The following is a 21,644-nucleotide window of genomic DNA, read 5'->3' on the forward strand; positions in this document are numbered from 1 at the left end:
GCACAGTGACAGAAGGTGGTTGTGAGGATTAAATACGCTAATGCATGTAAGCTGCTTAGGACAATGCCCGGCAGAGTAGGTGCTATGCATAAAATTTAGTTTATCATCATTTGCTAACTGAACATACCTAACGTGTTGGTGATAATTCAGTGACTATGTAGGAATCAATGATTTGCTAGAACGTACACTTAAAATTAGGAAAATAAAGGGGAACAGTTTTCCTAGAACATAAAAGGACATACTGAAAATTGGGGAGTATATACCCATAAATTTCCCCTTCGTCTTAAAACTTTTAAAAGTGTGCTGAATGTAGGGGTAATTTCCCAAAGAGCAAAGTGGAAAATAAGTTTTTATTTGGGAAAAACAGGATTGATTAAATAGCCATATCAAGGAGTCAGTTTACTGGCAAAAAGCTGTTACAGAAATATACAAAGCATCCCAGTCATTTGACTTAATTTGTGTTTTACGTCACTGAACTCTGTACACATTTCCAGACCCTGACTTTTTCTCTTTGAGAGGCACTATTTTCCATACCCAAGTAACGAAAATCATTATTATTTTAAAATCTAATCACTGGTTTATTTGAGAAACTGCTGGCAAGGATTAAGGGAATTATGCAATAAGAGTCCTGTCCTAATTAGGCTCAGATTAATTTATAAAATTTGGAACAAAGCACTGAGCTTTTTGTCCACTTATATTAAAACATCTTGACTTCAGATGAGAGGTAAGTTTTCTGTAGTAAAATTGTCTTGAATATTTTAAATATTAAGTATGTTACTTTATTTAGCTTGTCTGTGGAGGATTTATTTCATTTTAACATCTAGATGTACATGAAAAGTACAAATCATAAATCAGTTGAGAGCCAAAGTAGATAATGAATCTCTCTGCCATTTTCTATAAAGTCAGCAATGTACCTGCACCTGTGGAGAGGAATTACGATACTGGTGTTACTTCATTCTTTAGGACACTCCCTTTAAATGGAATCCCAGTAGAGAGCTTTGAGCTTTATATTAATGTTCTCAAGTATGTATGCGCAACAGAGCTGCTTCCATTTTGGTGAATTCAACCTTGGAGCTGTTCAAAGTTTGAAGAGGTTATTTTTGAGGGGTACTGAATGGGCTTGGGAAAAGCAACAGGAGCATTTGGATGAAGTATTTTTTCTAAGGCAAGACTTCTCCCACTCCTCTACTCTCCCCTTTGGGCTTTCTCAGTTATCTGAGAGTAAATAATGCTCCATACCCCTTGATAATTGTTATGCTTTGGTCTTAATTCATTAGCAACTCCTTATCAAGGGAGAATGTAGAATCTCATTTCTCCAGAGGCTGATAATTTAGAGAAAGAAAAGACAAAGGATAGGGTAAGTCATATCATAAGACAAATAATAACAGAGAACAAATGTCCACTTGATAATCTTTTATAAATGAAAACTAGTTGCTAGGTTTTCCTTAACAAGTATATTTAAAATCTAATTTAGAATTGAACAATGTTCTATTTACATATTTTCAGAATAAGCTGTTTAAAAGTTCTGTATTTTTGTTCTTATGAACATCCTAGGTAAGTTATACATAACAAAAAATAGATGAAAGAACAGAATTTCAGTTTTCTTTTTCAGACAAAGTATATACTATCTGAGCACTAAACTTAAACGCACACCACACTCAGTACTCTGGAGCAGTGCCACTCAGTGTGTTCTCTATACCAGCAGCACGAGCATCACCTGGGAGCTTGTCAGAAATGCAGGATCTCAGGCCCCACCCCAGACCCACCGCATCAGCAGGAGTAATTAGTTAGCTCTCCACATGATTTGGACATCCACTTTAAGACAGTGATTGGGAGGGGAGGGGAAGTGTGTGCACCAGAATCACCGGGGGACCTACTGAAAATACACCTGCCACAGCCCTGCTCCAGGTGGTCCAGGGGGCCTTAAAGGAGGAGGCAGAGGCATCTGCATTTTAAAGCTTCACAGTGACTTGGTGGCAACTTCCTGGTTAAGAATCCATCCCTTAAGAAGGTTTTAACCAAAATCTTTAACACTTTTCCCATTATAGTCAATAAACCTTACCCTCATTAGTTATCCAATTTATTTCACAGTACAGGTGGGTGGTCTCAGATTAGAAAATTATGTATTCTCACTTTTCCCACTAAATAATGTGACAGACTAATCTACAGAATTTCTTCTTTTTTCAAAGGAATAAAAATGACTGTCCATTGCTATTTTTCAAATTAATTACCTTTTCTCTGGGTAAAAGCTTCCACAGAGGGTCCATTTCTTTTCCAGTTTGCTGCCATTATGCCACCTCCCTTCCCACCATGCTGTTAGCTCCTTCCTGTATTCTTAGCTTATATACTAAAACATTTTAATTTGTATCCAAAAAACTGTTACTTCTTAAAATACTGGTTGGTAAGTAACACATAATAAGTAGCTTCTAAAGTATAAATATGATTTCTGTCTTATTTAAGCAAGCAGGCTATATGCCATTTGGCCTTGTTTTTTCCTTAAAATATTTTTAATTTCCATGTACACTGTATTAGGCATATTTAATAAGCAAACATCTTAGTAAAATTACTTTAATTTTACATTTTCCCATCTTCAATAAGCATTAGGTGAAAAACAGGTCTGTAATTATTTTACTTGTAATGTTAAACTAAAATCAAGATTTCACAGAAAATATTTTTGTGGATGATTTTGTTTTGACAAAGGTAATATGAGAAACATAAACCTTTCATCCTTAATTGAAAAAAACAAATTGTGACCTGATTGCTTTTTTTACAAAACAGATTGATGATATAACATACCTCTGACTTTACTCATCTGTTAAGTGGATTTAACCAACTGCATTTTCCCATACTCCAAATGGCAGTGCTATTTTGAGCATTCTTAAAAACACTGAATTATATTCAAAATTATTGTGAATCAATCTCTACCTATAGGTAAAAGGAGACAGGAACATAAAAATGAAGCCTTTTTATCTCCCTGCAGAATATCACATCTAACATATCAAGGACTGTGGAGGGAAATATCAAATAACGTGCACACTGATATGTAGCTATGAATAATTTTTCGTAGTTAATATTCTAGAATGGGCATTTAAGTTTTGTTTGTTCCCCCAAAGCAAACTATGTTAGGCTCATATATAGCAATAATACTTCTCAAAATGTTTGGAATTGTTCTGTAGGAACTCTCCAATGTGTAAGCCACATAAGAAAACTGGTCTCACTAGCCAGTTATTACCCATTTCACTGGGATTAAAAATGACATTTACTGGTCTGAACACCTGCTTTATTCATTCCCACTTAGCTCTAAATTAATTTTGGTGGTTTCAAACAATTAAATCCATCTTCAATGGAGAAAGAGTTGTCACTACTAATGATAGTTAAAGGAATGTATCATATGAACATTCCAAAATTATATCAAGTAATAAAGAGCATCACTACTGGAATAAGGGTATAGACTCATAGATGAGTCTAAATATGGCTCATTTAGATGTGAAACATATGGCTAATCTGTTAGGTCACACGCTGTCAAAACTCATAATTTATGCATCAAGTATCCTATACCCCCTTCTTTAGAATCATCTAGAAGAAAATGAAAATATGTGTTTTTCATAATAAGCAAACCTGAATTTCTCGTTGGGCAATAAAAGAGCAAAATTGAAGCAATTTAAGATATTTATTTTAAAAAGTTACACTGAGATTTTTATACACTGTTGAAAACAATGACTAGTTTATTTGTCTAAAGGTGGCAGTACTTCACATTTCTCCCACGTGATAGTTAAGCCTCAGTTTAGTCCCAGAAAATACATAATAGAGTAGATTTTTCCTGATCTATCTACTGAAAAGGAATTTCAGAGCATGAAGGTAAAATGAAGCAGAAATAAAAGGACATTTTTAGATACTGACAATTTGTCCTTAGAATTTGGTTAAATTTGGCTTCTTCCCAAAATTCTGTACTCATATCCACAGAAGTAAATTTCTATTTTAGTAGCCCTAGAAGAACTGGGTGAGAGCAGATGATTAGCTATAATAGTAAATAGCAAATACTTTGGCAAGAGTGAACAGGAGCACAAGTGAAGACATTCGCAAGTACCTTTTTAATATCTCTGATGTGGTATGAGCTACAAATCAGAATGAAAGCATAATGGTCATCTGATTTCAGGGTGCAGGTGGGCATTAACAATGTAGTCAACAGGTCCATCCTGTACAGACAGAAGTGGAGATTCATGGGAAAAAATAAGCAAAGTGGTAGGGGAGAATAAAACACAGAAAAAACCATAAATTTGAGAACTCCTCTCTTTTTGTCTGAAGAAAGGAGTCCCTGAAGCATGGAAAGTGTTTATCAGTGGTGTGCTTCTATTCCGTTGTTGGTGGAGGGCGTGACGCAGGCTCTGGCCAATCGTACACATCCGGCAGCAGGGAATCGTATTCACTTCGCCATATTCTTTCTCGAATGTATCTGGTCTTGTCCTCAGGTTCCGGGTATCGGAAAGCCATTTTATTAGCATATAGATATTCTGTAACCTGAAAAATAAAAAAGATTACTGTGTAGACTCTGAGTATTAACCCATTTAAGAGAAAAAGTATTATTAAAACACAAAGTAATGAATTTGGAAGAATGGCGTTTTTTTCATAATAAAAAATAACATTACTTTGACTCACTTCAAGACATTCATATACTATTAAAAGGTAAAAACATCTGCAGTCTCACCATAACTTCATTGTGTTTTAAAGTGACTTTAAAGTCCCCCCCCGAATTATTATCAGCATTTCCTTAATACTTCAATAATTTTAAGCTCTACCGTGTGTTGGTCCAGCAGACCTACTTGGTAGCCTGCCCCACCTGTGTCCCTCCCCACCGCCCTGCTGAGACCGTGTGTAGGAGACTCTACTTCCTAGTCATAGGTGACTGGACTAGGGTGAAAATCTAACCCAAAGTGAGCCAGATGTTTTTCCTCTAGAACTTGAATTAAAAGACATAGAAATTATTATAAATCAGGTGTTGGACACTAGAACTATAAGGTCAAGTAAAGTTAGGGCTAGAACCTATACATGGCAACTCACCACCACCATCACTGAGTGCCAGGCACGTTCTATGTGCTTTACGTGGGTATCTCATTTAATCCTCCCAAGAACTCTAGGACACAAGTACTATTATTATTCTCATTTTATACATGAGAACACCAAAGTTTGAGGAGTTTAAGTAACTTGCCCAAGCTATTTAAAGTGAGAACTGTTGTTTCAAACCCAAAGCATTCTGATTCTAGGTCCCAGACCCTAAACAGTTAAGCTAGGTTACTTCCCACCTAAGCTGGCTTGAATGAATTTCTGATCTTTGTGGCGAGCCACACACAATGACTGGTGGTGAAGACAAAGCCTGTGACTCTGTTTTGATGTAAGGTGGGGTAGTATGAAGAGCTTCCTCACAGGGTAGCATGGTGCCTGTCATCTAGTTAAGTTCTCAAGTTATGGTTTAATTTTAACTTTAAAACAATGCAGTGATACGTGGTAAAAAAAAAAAAAATCAAACAATTATGTCTTCCTCCTCCTCTAATTCCCATTCCAAGGGAATTAGATAGTTCCCTTGGAACTAATTCCAAGGGAATTAGATAGACCAAGATAGTCCTTGGTCTTAGGTCAACCTCACTCTATTTTGAGACAGAATTCCCTTAACAACACGGGTTTGAACTGTGCAGGTCCACTTATATGTGAATTTCTTTCACTAAGTATGTACTATGTGATCCCCAGTTGGTTGAATCTGTGGATGCGGAACCTCGGAAAACTGAGGGCCAACAGTAAAGCTATATGTAGATTTTCGACTGCGCAGAGGGTCGGCCATTAACTTCCGCATTGTTCAAGGGTCAACTGTATTGCCCAGTCTGTTGTAGGAAACATATCTGTACCCACAGAGAAGGCTGGGGGCAAGGCCTGAGATGGGAGGGAGTCGTCCTTGATCAAGCAGGCATGTGGCAGGTGACCGGTGACTATATGGGGCTGCCCAGTGGCTGTGGGTGGTGCTGGGCGACAGATACACAGCACTGTCTGCTCACCTGATCCCGTGGCTCCTAAAAAGGAAAGCCTCAGGACACCAGAGAAGGAGGGGGAAGAGAGACGATCGTGGGGGCTCTGTCCTATACCAACCCCAGCACAGATCTCCGTCTATTTCCCCATGTACTACCTTTCATGCGGACACACCAATAATCTAACCAACTGATACATCCCCAAATCTGTCCCACCTGTAATATCCTGTAATTCTCAAGTTGAACTCTATTCATCCTAATTCTGGGCTCTAAATTCTTCAGTTGTTTTACAATAGTAAGGTATTCTGGGGCTTCCCTGGTGGCGCAGTGGTTGAGAGTCTGCCTGCCGATGCAGGGGATGCAGGTTCGTGCCCTAGTCCAGGAGGATCCCACATGCTGCGGAGCGGCTGGGCCCGTGAGCCATGGTCGCTGAGCCTGTGCATCCGGAGCCTGTGCTCCGCGACGGGAGAGGCCACAACGGTGAGAGGCCCACGTACCGCAAAAAAAAAAAAAAAAAAAAAAAAGAATCATTTGGCCATGTGTATCAGAGGCCTTAGCATGTTAATCCTTTTGTTCTTAGGATTAGAAATTTATCTTAAGAAAAAACGATCACAAATGCACATAAAGACTTATCTAAGGATGTTCACTACAGTATTATTTCTAACAAAACGAAAGATGCTTAAATGTCCTCCAAAATAGAGAAATGGCTAAGCAAACTATGATATAACAAAGAGAATTCCATGAAGCATTAGTGATCATGAGAATTATTATTGATTTACCTGGGGAAAGGCTTACAATATATTAAGTGGAAAAAACCGCAGTGAGAAACCAATTTTAAAAACAGGCACAGGTGACTGCATGTGTGTGCGTTTTTATTATGTGTTTGGGAAGAAAAAACAACAGAAGGCAACAAATGTGAGTTATATTCTGTAGTAAGAATATGAGCAACCTAAAATTTCTTTGCACCCTCTAAATGTTTCTGATTGTTCTCTAATGAACTTGTGTTACTTGCATGAAGAAAACACCATTAAAATTTATGTGAAGAGGTATAAATTATTACTTACTTTAATAGCAATGTTAATAGAAACTTCCTGAATATTAGCAAGTGGCGGGTAAAGTCTCCCTTGAGCTAGCTCTTTATCCGTCAATTGATTTGTCAGAGCCTGAAGAGAAAAAAAAGAACTTTACTTTTGTTTGCTTAAATAACAGAATAATAAGGACTAATAAAATGGGGAAAGGGTTGGGGGAGCAGAGAATAATACAGGTAACATGTTTTCCTTATTTCTAGCAGGAATACACTTAAACCACTGCAGAAATTAAAACCGTTTACCACTAAACAGTAAAGAAATAACCGGATTTAAAGACTTTTTAAAAAATCAGATTTAAAGACATTTTATCTGTGCTGTCACAATTATGTTACTTTCAGATATGTGTAATACAGGTACAGTATTTATGAAAAGATTCATAGCTTACAATCCAACACTGGAAAAATGATAAATTAATTTTATGCAAAATAGAAGGTAAATCAAAAAAGCAACGGATGAGTAACTTCCTTTCCACTCATAAGGCAGATTTAACCCATTCTCTCTCTGTTTTTAAGATCCATTCAGCTTTATAAGTCATCCTTTATAAAATAACCAAACAATATTTAAAACATTTACCTTTGCAGCCTCTAGGAAAACATGGTCACTAATATGCCGGGTGTTACAGAGAATAACAGCTAAAGCCACACCTGGAATACATTTTAAATAGTTTACTTAGTAAGGTCACTTCCAATTATGAAAGTAGCCAAATAAATTCCTAGATTTAAAGCAAATTAATGGTAACCCACCCCTACCCCAAACAGCCCCTTCAAACAATGAAGCAGGCAAGATAAATCTGAGAACTAAAATTAAGTGATCTTTAACTGTTATAATTCTTACTTATTAGAAGAAACAATTTTAGAAATATCAAATGGCTTTTCTCAATTTAGTTTTCACATTTATCAAAATTACAAATGCATACAATTCATCAACAGTTGTTACAAAAACATAAATTTCCGGGACTTCACTGGTGGTCCAGTGGTTAAGAATCCGCCTTCCAATGCAGGGGATGGGGGTTTGATCCCTGGTTGGGGAACTAAGATCCCACAATCTGCGGGGCAACTAGGCCCATGCACCGCAACTACTGAGCCCACGCGCCACAACTAGAGAAAGCCATGCGCCACAAGGAAGAGCCCGTGCGCTGCAACTAAGACCCAAAAATACATAAATATTAAAAAAAAAATGTTGATACTGAATTAAAAAAAATCAATTCCCAGTCCATCTCTAATCCTCCATTTCTTGCTCTACAGAAGTAACTACTTTTAATTCTTTTAGCTGATTATTTTAGTATTTCTCTCTCTCACAGCTTGCTTCTATTTCTTCTGATTGACTTTGAGTTTTGGAGATCACCGACTCCTTCCTGTTGGAAATAAGTATTTCGCTTTCTTGCACATTTCCAGCCCTCTTACCAATATAGTTAGAGCATAATTTTGGTTGAATCAGTGTTTATATTATTATGACTTCATAAGTGCTCTTCACAGCTGAGCCGTGTAGTAACATTATATCCTAACTTTTCCTCTTCTGCCTTTTTGTTTTCCCTAAGGTTATTGTCCTGCTTTTTCGGTACTTAAAATTATTTCATGCTGAGACACTTATTCATTTAGTTGTCTAAATCATCTAGTAATTTCAGCTATTTCACATTTCTCTAATTTCATCCTCGAGAATAAATCTCTGCTGAAACTCCAATCTGGCTTGGTTGCTCTCCATTCCAGATATGGAGCTGTCATCCTAGAAACTCTCTTCATCTTCATGGGGATTCCCTTTGCTTCTAAGTTGAGTCCATTTCCTAAATCTCACTTCTTCCTAGTATTTTTGTTACTCCTTTTTTTGGATAGGATATATTCTCCAGTAGTTTTCTGAAAAACAATGCATAGGAGATCCATTTCTGGAAATCTTGCATTTTTGAAGAGCCCCCGCCAGCACCCCAACACACACACACACACACACACACACTCACTCACGTTTTTACTACCTTCCACTTTATTTGGTAGTTTGTCTGGGTTTAAAATTCTAATTTGGAAATAATTTTCCTTCAGAATTGTAAGGCATTATTTCAATACCTCACGGCTTCCAGCATTGTTGGTGAGAAGTCTGGTGCCAATTTGACTCCAGATCCTTTTTCAACAATTATCTTTTTGTTGCATCTCTGGAAGTATGTAGGATCTTTTTTTGTACCTAATGTTCTGTTATTTCACAATGTGTGCCTTGAGGTGCATTACTTTTGCCCACCATATTTGGCACTTGGTAGGTGGGCCCTTCCTATCTGGAAATTGGGTCTTGCAATTTGGGGAAATGTTCATGAAGTCGTTGATAATTTCCTTCCCTCCACTTTTCTGTTCTCTCTCCCTGAAATTTCTACTTTCTGATATTGCACCTCCTGGACTAGTCCTCTAATTTTCTTTTCTTTATTTTCCATCCTCTGATCTTTGCTCTATTTCCAGATGACTTCTTCAACTTTTTCTTATAATCCTCCTACCAAACTTTTTATTTTCCAGAGCTCATTTTTGTTTTCAAATTTTTTAAAAAATAAAATTCTGTCTTGTGTCTGGAATATTTGTCTCCATGAGGATACTGATAGTTTTTTTTTTTTTAACATTCCATTTCCCCACATAATCTGTTTTTTCCTAAACTGCTTTTTTCTGTTTGTCTATTTAGTTTTTTTTATGAAATAAACTGTTCATATAAGGGATTTTCCTTAAAATCCCTTCCTTTGAGTGTTTCTCATATGTAAGAGTTAGGAACTTAAAAAATTGATTGCTATGAGCACGAATACGGCAAACCCTATTCGGGGTTTCACACTATTCAAAGAGTATCCCAGCAGTCTTTGGCCAGAGTGGGGAAGTATGGTAACTCAGTTACTCAGGGATGGGAAGAGGATCACAGTGGTTAATAGCTTCATTATTTTAACCCTGCCTCTAGATAATTTTTTTTTTAAGTTGAATATTCGTTCCATCTACGTTTAATGTAGTTAATTAAATGTTTGGGGCAAAATCTATTGTCTTCTTACGTTTGTCTGTTCCATATTCCCTTTCCTATTCTTTCTTGCATTTTGGATTTAAAAAAAATCATTTCATTTCCTCCCCTAATATTCTCTTATCATAGTTTGGAAGTTCTTCTAGTCATCTAGTGGTTATCTTAAAATTTATAACATGCATTCTGATCAAAGTTTCATGTTAATTTTTAGTCTGCCCTCCTGCAAGACAATGGAAGTTAGGATCTCCTAACAGTTTAACTCTATGTAACCGATAAGCTATTACTATTGTGCCTTTTAATTTTGTCTCTATATCTTTCAAAATCCCACGTCATTATTGTTTTGCCCAACACATAAAACGTTCCTTTTGTTTAACTCAAATATTCACAACTTTCTTTACTCTTCATTCTTTCCTATATCTCTGAGCTTCTAGCTGGGATTACTTGTCTTTTGCCTAAGGAATACTCTTTAGAATTTACTTTCCTTTCTTACATGTCCGCAGATGGTGAATCCTCTTTTTTTCCTCTTCTGAAGATATCTTCATTTTGTTTTAATCCTTGAAGGGGCTTTTCACTGTGTAATGAGCTCTAGCTTCACAAGTATTTTGTAGAAGCCACTCACACAGGTCACTCCATTGTCTTTTGGCCTCTTGTTGCTGTTGAGAAGTCAGTTGGCCTGACAATTATTCCTTTGAAGGAAATCTGTTTGCTCTGGCTGAATTCACAGTCTTCTCTTTGTTGTTGTTTTCTGAAGCCTCACAAGGATGTTACTGGATGTAGATTTCTTTTTACTTATCCCATGTGGATTTCACTGAGCTTCCTGAATATTGTGTAGTGATGTCATCTGTCAGTTCTCAGCCATGAGGCCTGTAACTATTGCCTCTGCTTTACTTACTCTCTTCTTTCTCTGGGACCTCAATTAGATGTATATCAATTAACGGTATATATCTGTTTTTCTATATTTCCCCCCTTTTTTGGTCTCTGGATCCTTTCTTCTGGCCTATCTTCCAGTTTATTAATTTCCTTTGGTCTAATCTGTTGTAAGCCTCATTCACTGAGTTCTTAATTTATTGTATTTTTCAATTGTAGAATTTAGTGTTACTTGGCTGAATTTCTCAAGCTTGGCTTTTATCCCATACACATAATAAGCGTATTTGTTTCATAGCACTTGTCTGATATTTAGAGTTCCCGAGTTTTCTTTTTGTTGTATCTGCTACTTTTGGCTTGTGTTGGCTTGTCTCTTTATGTGCTTCATTATCTTTTATTTCTTAACTAGGGTTGTATTTGAAAATTTATTTGTAAAAGTAACTTGAGGAATAGGATAGTGTTATCTTGTACCAAAGAAGACTTCTGCTTGCTTCTGCCAGGCACTTGTGGGCGCTGGTAGGCCAAAACAAAGGCTTGAGGTTTTCCAGATCACCTCAAGTGCAAACTATACCCACACTCCAAGGTACAGTCCTTTAAGGTTTCAGCCCAAAGTGGGAGGTGGCTCACTAGCATCCCATCCTTTACAGGTGCCAGACTCCCAACTCTTGACCTCTCTCCATGAAAAGCACAGCTTTACCTCTAAGTCACTTCTTCCTGATTAGGAAGGCTCTGGCCCTTTTAGGTTTTAATTGTGTTGTTCATCCAGGTATAATTGCTGGAGTAGGTAATTCAAACATTTCCAAAGACTTTAGTTTTTAACTGCTTTTTGATCGTTCTTTTGGCCAATCCTGTTTTTAAGCCCATTTTAACCTCTGCTACCAAGTCATTCTTTTGTCTATATTTATAGTCCTAATAACTGTTATTAATAAAGTTGGAACATTGAAATGTTATATAAAAGTAATCAACTGCCGAATTCCTCATTAGTCAAATACGATATTAAAAGTGGCTTTGTTAAAATCAGCAAAGAAGTATTATTTTCATGGTCTTTATGCCAGAGAAATACTGTTGGGTGGAACAGAGTGATTTTGAACATTATCCAGTTCTACAAGGGGATCATCAGTGATGGCAGAGTTTCTGTTACAGATGCTAGATTTCAAGAGACAAGCAGAGCAGAACTCTACACAACCACTCTGCTGGGGGGAAAAGGAGGAAAGTGCACTAGAAAAAGGACGAAAGTGCACTAGGATATTCACAGGCCCAAAATCTTTATTTTAACAACAGTTATAATAACGTGCTTCCTTGATGCCAGCCTATGTGTGCGATAAATCTGTCCTAAAATCTTAGAGCCTGCGGTCAGTTATTCAGGGAGAGGCCCACAAGGAGAAAGACACAAGTACAAAGGAAATTCATGCCAAATCACTATTTTACTCAACATAATTCTTTCATTAAAATGAATAAACTAAGGATTACCAGAAACTTCTGGAAAATAAACAGCACAAAGGAAGAAATATTTAAAAGAATCTTAATAACTCTCAGGAGAGATCTGAAAGGATGCTGCAAGCTTAAAAAAAAGTGGCTATTAAAAAGTTATTCTATGACAAGAAAAGGTATTGAGAGTGAAAAATAATATTTGAACCTACTGAGTTGATGATATGATATTAAGCAATTATTATTTATTTCCTTTGGTGTGATACCACTATTATGATTATGTTTAATTTTTTAAAAATTATTTTTTTTAGTGACACATACTGAAGCACTTATTAATGAAATTATATGATGTCTCTGATTTGCTTTAAAATAACCCAGTGAAGGTGGAGTGGGTGGGAGTATAGATTAAATAACACTGGTTACAAATTGATAACTGCCAAAAAGTGGGAGAATGGAACATGGGATTTCATTCTTCCCTCTACTTTTGTATATGTTTGAAATTTTCAATAAAAAAAGACTGTTGAAACAAAACATACACTAGAAGTGCTAAAAAAAAAAAAGGAAAAAGGAAACCAAAACAGATACAGATAAATTAACAAACACCACAGAAATCCCCCATATTAAAGAACAAAAAAGGTAAGAGGTGAAAATATGAATAAAAGTTACAAGTCAGGGCAACAGAGGGATTTGACCATGGTCTAACACAAGTTCCATAAGGGAAAAACAGAAATAATGAAAGGAAAGAAATAAGGGGGGGGGGGGAAGACAGAACAAAAAATCCTTTGGAAAAGAAAATATAGTGAATTGGTCCACCTGCAGACATGCATGATGGAAATAAAGCCCAAACCTGGATGCATCCCACTAATATTTCAGAGATCTAAAGATAAAGAAAACACTGAAACATTTTTAGGGAGACAAAGCTAGTAGGTATAAAGGAATGAGAATCTCATTGACACCAGATTTCTCATCAGCAACCCTGGCCACTGGAAGTGATGGAGAAATGTTTCCAAAGGTCTGACAAAAATGACTTTGAATCTACAAATCTCTACCCAACCAAACCATCAAGCGAGAGAACAAAATAAAGACATTTTCAGATACATAAAAACTCAGTTTTCATCCATGCTTCATAAAAAAACTTATTCAAAGATGTATTCCAGAAAAATGAGACCAACACAAAGAGGAAGAGTGTACATGGGCAAGAGAGAAGCACCACAGAAATGATTTGCTGTGGGGCAGGATCAGGATGAAATGAAGGAAGCTGGCAAGAAATTAGAGGAGGATTCATTATACTTGACACTTAAAAGACTTTGAGTGTCAAAAGTTTTTGAGTGTCAAAAGAATTGCAGGTTCTACTGTATTTATCAAACCACACTCTTGTTTAGACATGAGTAACATATAATCATGTAATTTCAGAATCAATCCAGAGACAAAACATGGAAAACAACAGAACACAATGTAAGTTTCAAAAATTTCTCTGCAATGTAGAAATACCAACCATAGTTGAGAGATAAAATAAGAAGAGATAAGAAAGCTAAACACCAGATTTTTTTTTTCATTTTTACTATGGCAAGCTAATAAAAACTGTCTTAAATTGCTTACAAAAGCTCTTTATTATACAGAGATAAAGGTAACTACCAGGAAAACTAAAAGTAGTAATAGAAATTGACAGGTAGAGAGAGAAAGCAAGGTATTAGGAGGTATTAGGTATTACGTGTGGACTATTACTTAGATTTCACAGTTGGAAGTTCACACATATAGTCTAGAGTTGGAAGAATCAAGATAAGGGAGAAGTGTGCCAGTCATGATGGTAACCATCAGAAAAACTCAAAGAAAACCACAGTGGTTATAGCTGATAAGTATGATAAGGAGGTACCAAGGGGAGATAGGTTAAATAATTTTTTAACATTCTGTTCCTTTTGCATTTTTATGAACCAGGTACTACTTTATTTCTATAATAAAAACAAATTTAATGAACGGTATGAATAAATAAATTTTTAGGGGAAATAGAGCAAGTTGGATTTGCTGAATTCCTTGAGTTTTCCTGTACATTCATAGCAAAATCCTGTAAATACCATTGTTTTTTAAATCTTAAATTCTAAAGAATTTCATAAGGAATTTTAATGTAATTATTAATGATTACTCTATAACATAAATAATGGTGGCATTTACCTGGAAAAATATATACATTGTTTCCTTGACCTGGTATAAAGACTTGCCCATCACTGAGTTTCACTGGCTCAAATGGACTGCCACTGGCAAACAAACACCTTCCCTGTTGAGAAATGAAATAACCTCAATTTTGTTACTTTATGTGGACTAGAAAATTGAGGTGAATTAAAACAAAATTAAACCCTGTAGTAGACCAATATACTACTTGCAAAATAGGCATAATTTACTATAAAACATAATCCTCTCATTCAAATCCTTATTAGAATAAGGTTTGTTTTATGCATAGCAAGCATTCAAAGTTGAAAAAGTCCATTAATAAATTCTTTAAAACCTGACACTTCTATTTCCTTTAAAACTTAACAAATGTAGACGGCAAAAAAATATCATCCCTAATAATAAAGACTGCTATAAACATCTGTGAATGAGGGGAAAACATCAAAAATTAAACTGCTACCATTTACTGTACATCTGCTGTTTCTGGCTCTGTACCAGGTGCTTTAAATGTGTTAACTCAGTTAATTTTAGCCCACATAGAAGGCTTATGAGATTATCATCTCCATTTCACTAATACATATTTTTAAAAAATCTCAGAAATCAAAGGCTTAAATATTTCCAAGTACTTTGTAAAAAGTCACACATCATAACTATAGCAGTTAATCTTGAATCCAGATTTTTATAATTCTAAAACCCATGGTTTTCTATTATGCTACAATGCCCCCTAGATAGGAAGTTTATAGAACAGGCATATGGTATAACCACAGTCACTCCAGAAAAACATGGCATGTTGTCTTGTTAAAGAAAAGGAAGTCTCCAAATTTGTTGTATCCACCAATTTTAGTACTGTGCTCTATAACAGCATATAATACATTTTACTAGCACCTTCAGTATTTCTAAGAGAATTTGGTGCCCATGGAATTGAAAAGTACCTGAAGGTTAATTTATAAATCCTTTATATATAATTTTCCCCCACAAATTCCATCTGTCGCACCCCTACCTGACCAAAAAAAAAAAAGGCAAGAAAACAATAGTTTTCAAACAGGATAACTTATCTTGGAATACTTGAGGTATAACTAAAGGAAGTCATGTTTAAACAGCTACTTAGATGAAGTTAAAAGGTGATTCACAGAAAGCTGAACTATCTCCACACAGTAGGATGCACAAAATGACATGACACCTAAACATTTGACAGAGTTATTTTAAGTGTTTAGATAATACTTTATCTTTTCCCTACATCTACAGATGTGTATTATAGCAAGAGTGATTATTCTTTGAAATATAGTAGACCCTTGGCATTAGTGGATTTAGCACTCAAGAATTTGACCCTTTGGACAACCTGAAGATCTACCATGTGTAGTAATTATTACTTTTACAAGACATACTTTCAATTTCAAAATGATCTCAGGTTTATGTGTAGAAGCAAGTCAACTGTGCCAGTGGTGGGCCCAGGTGAGTGTCTTGGACCTACAACTCCAGAAAGCTATAGAATTTTCTACAGATAGTTACTACCATTCTCTACCTGTTCTAAGCCTAGCTTTATTTGTGACAAAAATTTTGTTTCTTTGAAGATCATGGTTAATGCCATATGAGTTACCACAATGTATATAATAATATAGATTATTTTTGTGCCACCATTAATTTTAATAGATTTATAAAGTGGATTATACAATATAGCTCTTTATGGGGAAAATGTTATATCCTCATGTCAGTAAATTTGGAGATTTAGAAAGATCTTGGGCATCTTCTCTAGAATGGCAAGATTCAACAGCAGTTCATCTTCTCCAGGCCATTTTTTTTTAACATCTTTATTGGAGTATAATTGCTTTACAATGTTGTATTAGTTTCTGCTGTATAACAAAGTGAATCATCTATATGTATGTATACATATATCCCCATATCCTCCCCCTCTTGTGTCCCCCTCCCTAATCCACCCCTCTAGGTGGTCACAACAGGCCATCTTTTTTTCTTTTAATTCTTCTTCTTTCATAATCAACCTATAGCTTAAATGTGGCAAGACCTTAATGATAACAGTATTCTCATTCTGAAGTCCAGGTTAGCCTATTCTTTGTTCTTTGAGCAACTGGCCATTAAAATATAAAAACACTTTTTTTTAAACGCACTTTTCTCCCTAAGCAGCAGAGGGTGTTAGACTAGCACTGAGACATCCCTCCACCAAAAACAAAAGGACACTTAAAATTTTAGCAGTAACTACAAATACGTACATTTATGCCATTATTTTATGTAACACTAAGAAAAAAATTATGTAAAATTAAACTATGACACAATGCTTTTTTACCATTTTTAAGAGATAACACAATTTCAAAGTTATAAAAATTGTGAGAAAATTTGCATCTCAGAACTGATACAGTGTGTCAAACTGGTTTCCTTGAGGAATTTTTATTCATTCAAACGGTGTACATCTATTACAATAACATTTATTCAAAAAATAAAATTCTTAAATGTTTGAAGTCTTCTACTGATATACTACTACTGCCCAAAACATTTAAATTTTTTATATTTTGGAAATGCCAAGACCCATAATACATGGAGTATATTTATCAACTAGTCTTTGTGTAAGACTAAGATTTAATTTGGGGGGCAATAACCATTAGTTTTAAGTAGTAAAGACAGGTGAAGAGGATGAGCAATCAAGCTAATAGTAATACAACTCTTTGGTAAAGAAGTAAGACAGTATACTAAAGAGACTGATTTTTTTTTTTAATATATCTGTATGCTGACTTTGTGGATGAGTTCAAAAGAAAAGATTTCAATAATTATTAGAAGTTTCAGTAATTATTATAACTGTTGGAAGCCACTAGTCAAGCAAATTTATTTTGACTAACACAAAGTGGCAATGTAGAAACAAAAGGAATTTTGAGAGAATATATGTGTCAAAATAAAATTTGTAACAATGAGAAAAAAACAATGCTAAATATATCAAGAGCGTGAATATTAAGTTCAGAAAGTTCTGAGAGTTCTACTTTGGCAATAGTCTTCTAGGTTGTTTCACACCAATTCTCCCTCTGGTAACAATGAGAAAAACTGGATAAAATATATTAAAAATATGTTTTAAGGAAGTGGGAGTGCTACCAAGATAGGGAGAGCTTGGAGGTGGAGACAGTCAATATCCAAAAAAAGAGGAAAGCAAGGTATTTGGGCCCAGCATTTGAAGCTTTCCTCCTTCAGGTGAGTGATTTCAAAAGGAAAATCTGTGGCTGAGTGCCTGAGCACTGAAGTTATCAGGAGTCTCATGATGACAGAGAGAGAAAAAGTATACTTCAGAGACCACTACGGGTGAGGGGTGCTGATAAATACCCCAGGGTTGGGCTTCCCTGATGGCGCAGTGGTTGAGAGTCCACCTGCCGATGCAGGGGACATGGGTTCGTGTCCCGGTCCGGGAAGATCTCACATGCCGCGGAGCGGCTGGGCCCGTGAGCCATGGCCGCTGAGCCTGCGCGTCCGGAGCCTGTGCTCCGCAACGGGAGAGGCCACAACAGTGAGAGGCCCGCGTACCACAAAAAAAAAAAAAAAAAAAAAAATACCCCAAGGTTTTTGATTCATACCCAAGAGAAACCGTAAACTGTGGAAACAGATGAGGCCTCCCATGGACCACATCCTGCTGAATTACATGGAGCTGCCCCAGACTAACAGCCTCCAAAAGGAAAGGCAAAGCTGCTATGGAGGAAGGTAACTTCATTCCGAGCCTCAAATTATTGCTACTATCCTTCATCCACACTACCTAGCACTCAATAAGGAAGTGAAAGACAGAAGTAAAACTAGGTTTACAAAAAGATAAGAACTGGATAACCAAGAAGAAAGACAGATAATAGAAATGGACTCACAGAGAGTGAGATATTTGTTACTATCAGACATTAACCTTAATTATGATTCATATATTCAAGAAATTAAATGACAAGACAAAATTTTAGCAGAGAACTGAAAGCTATACAAAAGAATCAAATAAGTAATTAAAAAATATTGTTAAAATTGTGAGGTGTGATAATACTGTGATTATATTTTTAAAAGAATCCTTAACTTTTGAGAGATATACTATAATATTTATAATAAAATGATATGTCTGAGACTGGCTTCAAACTCTAAGGTGAGTAAGATGTAGAAGAAACAAGATTGGCAATAAGCTGATCACTTTTGAAGCAGGGTATTGGTACATGGGAGTTAATTATACTGTTCTTTCTACTTTTGTATATGCTTGAAATTTTCCATAATAAAATACTTTTAATAGAGACAAAAACATTTATAAAATTTATTAATTTTTCTCAAGGGTATGACCTAACAATTACTACTCCTATATATCACTGTAAACAAGGCTTTAAAAATCACTTCCTAAACAACAAAGGTTTACTGTAAAGCACATCTTGTAATAACCTATAATGGAAACAAATACAAAAAAATGAAAAAGTATATAACTGAATCACTTTGCTATATATCTGAAACTAACACAACATTGTAACCAACTTAAAAGAAAAAAATCACTTCCTAGAGTCACTTAAAGATCACTTGCAAGAACAATACAGGAAGTGATTACATTGTGGAGATTACAAATATATCTCTATAGAACAGTAAGGGAAAAAGAACTGTCCTAACAGTATACAAGCAGATACTTTTACCTGGGATATAACCCAGTGGCAGTGTCAAAGAATTCAAAAGAGCTAAATTTTAAACAATTTAGATGAAAGTAAAAATTTGTTCCAGGGAGCTGTCACATGACTCAAAAGAATGGCCCTATGATGGTGAAGATACATGTGAAGAGGGTAAAAACAATTATTTCATGACATGTGAGGGCAAGAAAGTAGTATTTATAAATTGATTATTTCTATAATACGTGATTTTAAGTCTGTAACGCTAAATTAATGAATTATGGAAAGAATGAAATAAAATTCCACAAGTGAAAAATACAATAAAATTAAGAACCTAACAACGGATTTAGCACAGCTGAAAAGAGAATATGCAAACTGGAAGATAAGTCCAAAGAAAATCACAGGATTGAAACACAGAGAACAAACAGGATGGTATACATAGAAAATAGTGTAAGAGACATATTAGATATGGTGAAAAAGTCTTGACATTCACATAACTGGAGTCCTACAAGAGAAGAGACAGAATGTGTCCAAAAAGACATTAAGCCACAGATTCAGGAGCTCTACAGTCCTCAGGTGGAATAAATACAAAGAAAACCACACCTAAGTCCATAGTAGAAAAACTGCTTAAAACCGAAGACAAAATGGTCTATCAAAAAGAAAACAGAAGTCAGAAAACAAAAGAACAATACATTCAAAGTTCTGAAATAAAGTATCTACCAACTCTGACTTACATGCAGAGTGAAACAATATCCTTCAAAATGAAGGCAAAATAAAGAAATTATCAAGAGAATTCATCAGACCCACACTTAAAGTAAGTTCTTCTGGTAGAAGAAATAATCCTAGATAGAAGCACAGGTATGCATGAAGGACACAATGGCAATAGAAAATATTAAAATGTAGATAAATCTAAATGAATAATTTTTGTTTAAAACAAAAAGAATGTCTTTGGGGATTTAAAATATAGAGAGAATTAAAATGCACAACAATAGCACAAAAGGCCTGAGGGTATTAAAATGGATATATAAAGTAACTGCTTTCCAGAATTGATACAAGCAATAATTTACATCAGAATTTGACGATTCATGGATACATGCTGTAATCTCTAGAGCAACCATAAAAAGAATTATTCAAGAATGTATAACTAATAGGCTAATAGAGGGAAAATAATAGACATAACCAATTCATACTATTATTAATACCTCTGTAAGTGTATATGCTTCTTCAGCTGTGCACTCAGCTTGTGCTGTAGGATTACTTAATGCAAATATTACAGGCCTCTCATTGATATCAGCCATGGCTTTGATTACACCAGGAGTGAAAAGTCGGCCAGCTCCTGCAACTCCTGTAATAAAATAAGGGGGGAAAAAAAAGGAACTTCATTACAAGTAAAACATAGCCTTCTCATCAATAGCATTTCTATAACAACACAACAAAAGCACAGGTAAAGATAAGACCTGTGCTTATCCCATTACAAAGATAAGATTTTGCATTGCTGAGATAATTCCAATCTTAAATCTGAAAAGAGAAACAATAAAATGTCAAAAATTTTCACTTAAATATTTATTGTCTACCCCAGATATTGTAAATTGTGCGCAATAAAAAGAGTATAAGACTACCTCCATCATGTAGTTGTTGTCTAACACAGGGGTCCCCAACCCCGGGGCCACGGACTGGTACCAGTCTGTGGCCTGTTAGGAACCAGGCCGCACATCAGGAGGTGAGCGGAGGGTGAGGGAGCGAAGCTTCATCTGCATTTACAGCCGTTCCCCACTGCTCGCATTACCACCTGAGCTTTGCCTCCTGTCAGCATTACGGTGAGCTGTATAATTATTTCATTATATATTACAATGTAATATAATAGAAATAAAGTACACAATAAATGTAATATGCTTGAGTCATCCCAAAACCATCCCCCTCCCTGGTCTGTGGAAAAATTATCTTCCATGAAACCGGTTCCTAGTGCTAAAAAGGTTGGGGACCACTGGTCTAACAGGCATAGAGCTTCAGCTTTTTTTTTCCCTTTAACTTTTTATTTTATATTGGAGTATAGCTGATTAACAATGTTGTGATAGTTTCAGGTGCACAGAGAGCTTCAGTTTTACAAGGTAAAAAGGGTTCTGGAGATTGGTTGCACAACAATGTGAATGCACTTAACACTACCTCACTGTACACTTATAAATGGTTATGGCAAATTTTATGTTATGTGTATTTTACCACAATTAAAAAAATTGTTTTAATTAAAAACTTGCACCTCAAATGTTAACTTGTTAAACTCTGTGGTATTCATTATAAAATAATAGGAGTTCAGAAGTGATAAAAGATCTTCTTGACTAAAGCAATCTACTTTTTTTTTTTTTTTTTTTTTTTTTGCGGTACGCGGGCCTCTCACGGTTGTGGCCTCTCCCGTTGCGGAGCACAGGCTCCGGACGCGCAGGCTCAGCGGCCATGGCTCACGGGCGTAGCCGCTCCGCGGCATGTGGGATCTTCCCAGACCGGGGCATGAACCCGTGTCCCCT

General features: G+C 35.8%; 1 protein-coding gene across 1 annotated transcript in view; it reads right to left on the reverse strand.

Annotated features, from left to right (window-relative positions):
* Window positions 1-3,695: 3,695 nt before the first annotated feature.
* ME2 (malic enzyme 2) overlaps window positions 3,696-21,644 on the reverse strand; it is a 53,887-nt gene continuing 35,938 nt past the window's right edge. The window contains exons 12-16 of the mRNA XM_082852464.1: window positions 20,328-20,470; window positions 14,531-14,633; window positions 7,676-7,746; window positions 7,079-7,177; window positions 3,696-4,518 (exon numbers count right to left, since the gene is read on the reverse strand). Coding sequence (XP_082708590.1) covers window positions 4,351-4,518; window positions 7,079-7,177; window positions 7,676-7,746; window positions 14,531-14,633; window positions 20,328-20,470 — 584 coding nt within the window. The 3' untranslated portion in view covers window positions 3,696-4,350. The remainder of the gene's footprint in view (window positions 4,519-7,078; window positions 7,178-7,675; window positions 7,747-14,530; window positions 14,634-20,327; window positions 20,471-21,644) is intronic.

Source organism: Leucopleurus acutus (assembly GCF_964270905.1).
Source record: "Leucopleurus acutus genome assembly, chromosome: 13".
Classification (NCBI taxonomy): domain Eukaryota; kingdom Metazoa; phylum Chordata; class Mammalia; order Artiodactyla; family Delphinidae; genus Leucopleurus; species Leucopleurus acutus.